Raw genomic sequence first — 8,626 nt, 5'->3', positions numbered from 1 at the left:
GCCTAATGAAATTGCAGATGTTGTAGTGGGCTTTTCCACACATTTTTGTTGCTTTTTAGAAGAAGCCTGAAGGTTTTTACTATTTGAAACTGTTGAAAATTACCTCCCATGATTAAGTGCCCAGTTCCAGCTAGAGAAAAGATCCATAAAGCATGATGCTGCTGTCACTAAGGTGGAGCACCAAGTAGTGGTACCCGTACCGTAACATAAGTTTTAGCCAGCAAAAATGATGCAATTTCCAAGTCCTAGTACATGAGGAAAAAATGCAGTGAAAGTGCTCCAACTTGGTATTATATCAGATGCGGCAGACACATTTTCAGGTTAGTCAGATAACAAAAGATTTAGTTGATTGTTTAATTACACACTTGACAGGTGGGAAGGTGCTTCAGAGACAAAATTATTCATATAGTGTCAAATAATACACAGTCTCTTAAAATATCAACTGCTAACTAGTGTTGAGCTACAATGCTAATATTGTATTTTATTGTTCTAACCAGAAACTAGCAGACGAATTTAAGGGAAATGTTCACTCGCCGTACTTTCGTGCAGGCAGCGAGGGTTCACTCCCAACTCAGCGATGCTGCCAATGTGAGTGAGGCCCGGTAAGGTGATTGACTGGCGACCAGTTCAGGGTGACCCTAAACAAGAAAATGGATGGATGGGTGACACGGGCACGAGTATCAAGTTTGACAGGATGCATGTTGGCAGCCCACACCTGTCCAATGTGCTGCGTTACAGCTTGCTGTTGAGCTGAAGGCGTTCGAGCACACTGCCTGTCCCGGGAAAGCCTCCGTCGAAAGCGGCGTTCAACACCTGGTTCAGGTTAGCGGCAGCGACGAAGTCTAGGTCATCTCGTACGTTCGCCGGAAGCTCCTCCAGGTCCTTCTCATTACGCTTGGGCATGATGACTCGCTTAACCCCCGCCCTGTGGGCCGCCAGCACCTTGTCTTTAATACCGCCCACCTGAGGAGGACAACAAACACCTGATTGAATCTGTATATCAGTCATTCCATATATTTCAACAACAAAAAAAACACATTTCAAGATTAGACACAGATCAAAAATTCAAACAGGCAAGTGAAACATTCTTTCCATTTCCAGTGGGAAATCCAAAATAAAACAAATGAAAAAGTAACTTTTTTGCTATGTCTTTTTTATTTAACAGGAAGTTATTGATCAGGGTGACCAGATTTTCCAAATTAAAAACTGCAACACTACAATTTTGCTGAAAATCAAATATACAATAAATTCCCACCAGGAACTATTTATAACAAATGTAATCGCTAGTCAACCTGGTGACGGGGGTTATGTTATTACTTTAGTTAATGCTAAATGCTCTCTTCAACAGCGCTCAACAATGCAAATGCACTCACCATTATCCAACCTTTTTTTTTTTTTGCTCAATCACTGTAGCTTTTGGAAGCTGGCTGTGCTTTTCCCCTCATGCCAGTCCTGCATTGTAACATTGGAAATACGCCAAAAGAAAAGCTAAGCTTGCATTGGGTCTGACTGGCGACCGCAGCATTAGGCTAGTAGGACTATATTTCCCATGATTCTTAGACACAGAAGCAGGAAGTAGTTCTAGTAAGACAAAAACACACCTGCTAGCGGGTGAGAACAAGAAAGCAAACGTGAATGTGAAAGTAAATAGGAAGAAATATAACAGGTACATTCCTTTTTAATTGGTTTATTGTATGAATTGCTATGACATCGGTGTGATTGGCAAACAATTGGCTTAAAAACTGTAATGCCACAACGGGACCTGCGTAAAAGTGAGACAAAACAATTGTCCGGTCTGTTATCCCCCTTAACAGACCGGAGTAGAAAGGACTAGGAGCTATTGTGCAAATTGGTCTAAAAGTGTAAAATTTGGTACACCGATAGATTTTCATATGCTCTGTCTAAATCTGACGGGAGCCAAAACCAATTCTCAATGATGGCGCCATCTTGAACGATTCAAAATGTCCGCCTGTCAAAAACAGATATTTCCATTATGTGTCAAAGAATTACATATAAAAACACACACACACTTTTCAAGGGTTTTTGGCATCAAGGAATCTGAATCTGTTTTTTGGTTTACAGTGATGTGGACAAGAGAAGCCCTATTCAAAAATCCAATGCGGCCGACAGTCCAAATTAAAAATGATGCCAGAGTGCTTCAACAGGACACATTAGCAGATGGTGAACTGACCACCTGGTCTGGCTACAAATCCTGTTTAATGAGTGACGACTCTGGCGGTGATAGAGGTTTGCGTCTGTTTCCAGACAAGGCAGCTACCCACTTCCATAATGGGTGCTCCGCACAGAGAAGGCAAGATGCATCATATGATAGGCAAGTTGTTTTGTGATTCTGGCTCTGGCTGGAGGAACAGTCTCACTCAGGCCCAGATACTTACATCTGGCCGAGCCCAGTCTGTGCTTGATGAACAATGAAGATACATAGTATTAGGCACTACGTATCTTCATTGTTGACACATGAATTGATTTATGGATTACAGATTAGATTCCTTGTAGTAAAAAAAAAAGGAGGGGGGGGGGGGTTTGTTGTTGTCATTTTACACTTCATATCCTGCATTCTAGCTAGTTTGCCTTGTTTTTTCGAATTGAGCGCGAACCAGCCCACCAATCAGGAACGCGCTTGCCACAGAAAAATTTGCTCCGAAGTTGGCTGGAAGGAAAAGGTCTCCGGAACTCGATGCACACATAAGACCAATTAAAGACTTTTAAGTGCGCCTTATAGTTTATTTTCTAATTGATATTTTTTTTTATTTTACACGACATTAATGTAAAAACACTTCTTAGTATTGAAACTTTGAGTTCGTCAAGGTTTGACGTCCAATAAATATTAAAAGTTTTATCATTTAGGTGTCGCAATAGCAAGTCCCTTACATGATTTGTTTGCCTGTCACAATCAGTCAAGAAAGCAAGAAAATGTTACATTTGATATTTTAAATTGTGTGACATGGCATGTTATCATAAATTAAACACAATGTGAAAAACTGCTATTGAAATTCTTTTGTAAGCGTATGTAAATCAATGGAGGGCAGCGCCATATAAAATCTCGCCTAAAGTGCTTTTTTCACTTGCTGAGGCTTTATATTCTATAAGGAGGTTTATAGTTTCTGATGTTTTTTGTCCCTTGGTGTTTTACATTAAAAAAAAAAACATTTAAAAGACATTCTCATAAATTGTTGTATATAGTTCTTGAGATGGTATTTACACTATATGGTGTGCCTGATTGTATTTATTTTCTTAACCGTAATTGCGCATCAATTTTTGAGTAAGGAATTTGAAATTAACAACTGAACTGAATGAGTACCATACTCACCAGCTGCCCTCAGATACTGTAGACACGTTATATGTGCATGTGAAAGTACCAGTGGCAAGTGGTGGTTTTCAGACCAACCCACACACACACACCACATGCAGAAACCACAATTTCTTATAAGTATTATTCTCGCATGACGAAGAAAAATGGACAAGCCATGCTAATTGCTAGGCTACCCTAAGATTGACACGGCTAGTGCGTTTACACCGGAATTAAGTGCTTGGGTGATTGAGTGCACTTTTCGTAGATGTCTGGCAGCACTCGCGTTAAAGCGGAAAACATCTAACTTTAAGCAGAGAAATAACAGATACATTAATGTCCAACTGTCTGGACTCTGGAAAGCAAACCATACTCGCTAAATAATAACTAATTTTAACTAAATAATTGTTTTTAACCAAACACTCGAAACCAACAAAACACTAGTGGGTGACGTACCGGAAGAACCAGGCCTCTCAGTGTGATCTCTCCGGTCATGGCGACATCTGATCGGACCAGTCGTCCACTGAACAGAGAGGTCAGGCAGGTTACTATGGTAACGCCAGCAGAGGGGCCATCCTTGGTCACAGCGCCGGCAGGGAAGTGAAGATGGATGTCTGTCCCTTCTAAAGGATCCGGACCGCCCACCACTGTTTCCAACATAATTTCACACAGTAAAGTCGTGTAAGACGTGCATATGATTTGATATGTGTCGATGGACTAACTGTTTGTGAGCTGGTAACGTTTAGCATTAGCTCTAAGCCAGCTGATGGACAAATGCGCAGATTCCTTCATGACGTCGCCCAGCTGACCCGTAAGAGTCAGCTGACCTTCACCCTCCGTGCGACTGGCCTCCACGAACATGATCTCGCCACCCAGAGGGGTCCAGGCCAGGCCCAGGGCCACACCGGGTAGAGTAAGCCGCTCTGACACCTAACACACGTGCACACACACACACACACACACACAACAAGACACATTCGACATGGCGGATAAAAATTCAACAGAGCAAAAGTCATTCTCTTATAATGAGGTCATTTCAAAATTGGATGATGAGGCGACAAAGGTTGCAGAGCAAATGAACACGTGACGGACAGCAGATGTAAGAGCTAAAAGAGAGGCAACAACATTTGGAGACCAGTCGAGGGCCGGCTTTCGATAATTCACAACACGCTGAGAGTATCAGCAGTATTGTAATGATCTGCACGTGCGCTTCCTCCCGCTTTACCTCCATGTCGAAGGGCGGCGCTCCCAGGATGTCTTTCAGAGCCCTGTGGTCGATCACGATTGGCATCGCTGGAGGGGCTGCCTTCTCTGCTGAGTGCAAAACAGGTAACGTTAAGTTAACTTTTTCTAGACAATAATATGTGAGTGGGAATGGCTGTGTGTGCATTGGCAACAAGTCAATTCCAAAGTCATCTGGGACCGGCTTCTACCTGCCCTTTACCCTAAACAGGATTCAGCGCTAGAAAATTGACAGATAAGTGAGCAAGAGGCTGTTTGTAGCTTTGAGGTGCTCCCTTAAATGTACATAACCACGAAAAATAACTACAGTGGAGTGTTTTAAGTCAAAAGTCACTGACATTGGAATATACTGTATGGAATTCAAATACAATACAAATATTCCATCAAAGATGTACACATATAATTTTAGTGAATAATTAACTCTGCATTTGCTTTTGTTGATGGTTTTTTTTCATATTAACCACACCCACGTAAATTTAAGACCAATCACCCAGAGGCTATCAGAAAAAAAAGTTTGACAAGTTTGAGTAAGGGCCCTTTCTGATGATGACGATAATAATAATAATTAATAATAATATTTTTATTTCTTTTTTTTGAAAGCTCAGTATTGTTCATTCGGTAATTTTACAGATTTGACATATCATTGCTCTCTTTTATTTATTATTATTTTGTATGTGCGTGTGTATGTGTGTGTGCATGTGTGCGTGCGTAAGTGTGTACTCATTAGTTCACCTAAAACCTATTAAAAATCCCATACCGTTCACCGAAACCGAATACTTCAGAATCCAGCTCGAGTCGTGAGGTTGTCAGGAGACCCGAGGAAGGATCAAAGAAAAGAAAGGAAAGTGAAATCCAGCACCGACCAGACATTACCTACTACCCACCGGGTTACCAACCAGAGTCTTTCACCAACCCCAGAAACATCTAAATTCCAACAAATTAGGGAGACCTCAAGAGACCAAAGGAGAGACTGAGGAAAGGAACGAAGGATAGATGAAGCAGAGTGAGATCCACAGAGTGAGATCTACATACATCAGCTTCCACCGATTCAACGACCAGTGGAAGAAGCAGTGTAATAATTGAAATTGTAATTGAGTTTTGATTAATTGCACAGCGCTAACATTCACCCTCTTGTGGCAGCAAACTACGTATGCAGCCACAGCTGCCCTGGGGCAGGCTGACGGAAGCGTGGCTGCCAGTGTGTGCCTATGGCCCCTACGACCACCACCACCAAACATTTGCACCTTCCATACACCAGTGTGAGTGCCATTGGAGGCAATGTGTGTGAAGTGACACAACAACACGACTTGGAGAGAGCAAGATTCGAACAGCGTACCCTCCGGTAACTGGACGACCGGTTCCACTCCTGAGCCATGACCGCTACAAGTCAGGCTAAGTCTGGCATGTGTGCACCCTGCTTTAGGTGACATGATTTTATTTTCTCTTGAATGTTATCAACCTAAAAACAAAGTATGTAACCAATTCCTTCGCAATAAAAAAAAAGAAAAGAAAAAAACCCAGTATGAAGTTGAGTAATGTCCTCCGTGTCTATGCCAGACAGAGTGAAGGCAGACATTGAATAGAAAAACTAAGCATTGTGATCAACCTAGATGGAACTGCTTTAATAAAAAAGAAAAAAAATATCTTGTCAGACACAACTATCAAGTGCAATCAAGATCCTGCAGATGAGCCTTTGGACCGAGATGTAGAGCATATGAAGGCCAAGTTGACACACTGAACTTATTTTTGCGCTCCTCAATTATCCAGACCATTATGTGGCCTATATCCTGTGTATACACTGCCAACTGTCAGGACAAAATGTTCTCTTCCAATTTCTAAACCTCAGCAATTCTTGTTTGAGTGCACATTTGCTTTTTAGAACATCCTGTAAATGTCAAACTTATAGCCAAAAAACATTGCAACCAACACTTTGTTTTGTTTTTCAATTGGTCGGCGGAATTGGCATCAAAACCTTAAGAATTTCAGCACAGATAGTAGTGAAGATAGAAGCTCTATAAAGTGAACTCAATCAGCCACATGAGTCTTGTCACATGCACATTTGGGAGATGACTTAAAAGATATGCAGGAATCAAAACAGTTCTTAAAAAAAACCCAATAAAAAACAACAACAGATGTTTCAAAAAAGGCACATCATGCCCGAAGCTAGCCTCACCGCTCCCATCTTATTGCGGCAAACAGTTCACATGATAATGATTTTAACAAGGCAAAGGTTTGGCATTGGCTTTTATTATTTTATTTACAGTTACTTAAGACAGACAGAATATTTACAGCATTCTCAGCGCACATGTGAGAATCATTTGTTGGACCAAATGGTGGTTAATGCAAATCAACAATGCAGTCAATTATGCTTAACCTTCAATCAAACAGTGTCATGACAATGCTGATCTTTGTTAAAAGTTATAATTGCCCAGTAACATTCTGTTTAGTCACAATACAGAAAGGTGTCTGCTTGAAAGTTGAAATTAAGACAAAATCCATCTTTCAGCACCACAACAAGCCAACACACAAGAAAGAAAAACATACAAAACACTTAGCTGAATCCAATTTGCATGCATTTTTGAACTACATTACACCCCAACAAGTATTCACGTTGTAATAAATTAAAAAAGGACTTTAAAAAGGAAGTAGGCTGCCCAACTTTGATTTATTTTGAATCTATGCACAAATGAAGTTATTCATTTTTCATAAGATCCTGTTATGACCTGGAGCTGGCGCCTCACCCAAATAAACGACTTGGTCGAGAGGCTAGGTTAGTTCTACACTTCTGTACCGTCAATCAAACAGGCAATAAAGACAGACAACCGACACACCCAAAAAGTATTGCAGGAGACTCCATTAATTGGAATGAGGCTACACTGTCAAACCCCCAAAATTCAGGAGGTTTCCTGTAATTACTTCTCAGCATGTTGCTGTTGGCCACAGACAGGAGACAAAGTTTATTGGGGAGGAGACTGAGGCAAATAAACAGACAGCTGCAGCAAAGTGGAGAGCTGACTGGGGGGCCGGAATAGTTGTAAAGCCAATTTATTGCTGACCTACACAAACACGGTAGTGAAGTCATACCTACATACAATATCCACTTATTTGTGTGTTTTTGTACAATTGACTAATTTATGCAAACAGTTTGAGTTATGTTGTAAGTTTCAAAGGTCAGCAGTATTATTAAGCAAACGATATACTGTAGTTTCATTTTCTCTCTTAGAACATCAGAGCTGGTTTGGTCTGTGTTTGAATGAAATCATACAAGGTAATTCCAAACCTGCTGTTACATATTTATTGTATGCGGCAGAAGTGTTTTAACGAGTAGTAAAGTCAACACACAAGCAGGAGTGCACACACATTCTTGAATACACATTCCACAACGTGGTGTGTGCCAAGCTGTCTGTAGTGCTCTGTGCTGTTTTTGTGTAAAGATGACAAATGTACAGTAACGTGTTGAGGAACAGCATCTGCCCTCTTCCATGTAAAAGTCTCACTGAAGCATTCAAGCTATGGTCCCACATTTCCCAGTGTCCTTTTCCGTAAAAGTGACATGTGTGTGTGTCATCAGCATCCTACCTCCCTGCTGTGTGTGACCCTCAGAAGTCAACTCTTCAGTATTAGAATCTGCTTGGCCTTCCGCGATCTTCACAGCAACAGCTCGGCAGATGGCTCCAATCTTTCTCTCCAGTGAACGCACACCAGCCTCACGCGTGTACCTGTCAGAATACAAGCAATACAAACAAGAGGGATTAAAGGGATGGGCAACTTAAATGCTGCAGGGGGCCACAATCTTTCTTTGGTTTTACTCAGGGGCCACATAGGACCATGCACTTCCTAACAAAATGTATGACAAATTTTAGATATAGACAAAATACGTGCATATGTGCAAAATACGCACATATTTTGTTTTGTTTTCCAGTGGAAAGGCTGACACCATTACCATTCATGGATGGCACAAAATTGCTGAGCCGCAAACCAACGTTAAGTGCAAGAACTCATTTTTGGCCTTTTCTCTTTTTTCTCTCTCACAAAAATCAACTCACTCAAAACTGTAATATTATTGAGGTACTATGT

General features: G+C 41.1%; 1 protein-coding gene across 2 annotated transcripts in view; it reads right to left on the bottom strand.

Moving 5' to 3' along the window:
• Positions 1-335: 335 nt before the first annotated feature.
• lonp2 (lon peptidase 2, peroxisomal) overlaps positions 336-8,626 on the bottom strand; it is a 39,818-nt gene continuing 31,527 nt past the window's right edge. Inside the window, exons 13-18 of one of the 2 annotated variants that reach the window (XM_086073129.1) lie at positions 8,129-8,268; positions 4,533-4,621; positions 4,030-4,237; positions 3,764-3,954; positions 716-963; positions 336-638 (exon numbers count right to left, since the gene is read on the bottom strand). In XM_086073129.1, the coding sequence (XP_085929255.1) occupies positions 733-963; positions 3,764-3,954; positions 4,030-4,237; positions 4,533-4,621; positions 8,129-8,268 (859 nt within the window). In that variant the 3' untranslated portion in view covers positions 336-638; positions 716-732. The remainder of the gene's footprint in view (positions 639-715; positions 964-3,763; positions 3,955-4,029; positions 4,238-4,532; positions 4,622-8,128; positions 8,269-8,626) is intronic. The other variant, XM_086073130.1, reaches the window with a different exon arrangement.

Source organism: Leptonotus elevatus, chromosome 4 (genome assembly GCF_054856555.1).
Source record: "Leptonotus elevatus isolate MCC_2025b chromosome 4, RoL_Lele_1.0, whole genome shotgun sequence".
Lineage (NCBI taxonomy): Eukaryota > Metazoa > Chordata > Actinopteri > Syngnathiformes > Syngnathidae > Leptonotus > Leptonotus elevatus.
Note: the sequence above shows the minus strand (reverse complement) of the source record. Positions and strands in the feature narration are given on the sequence as shown.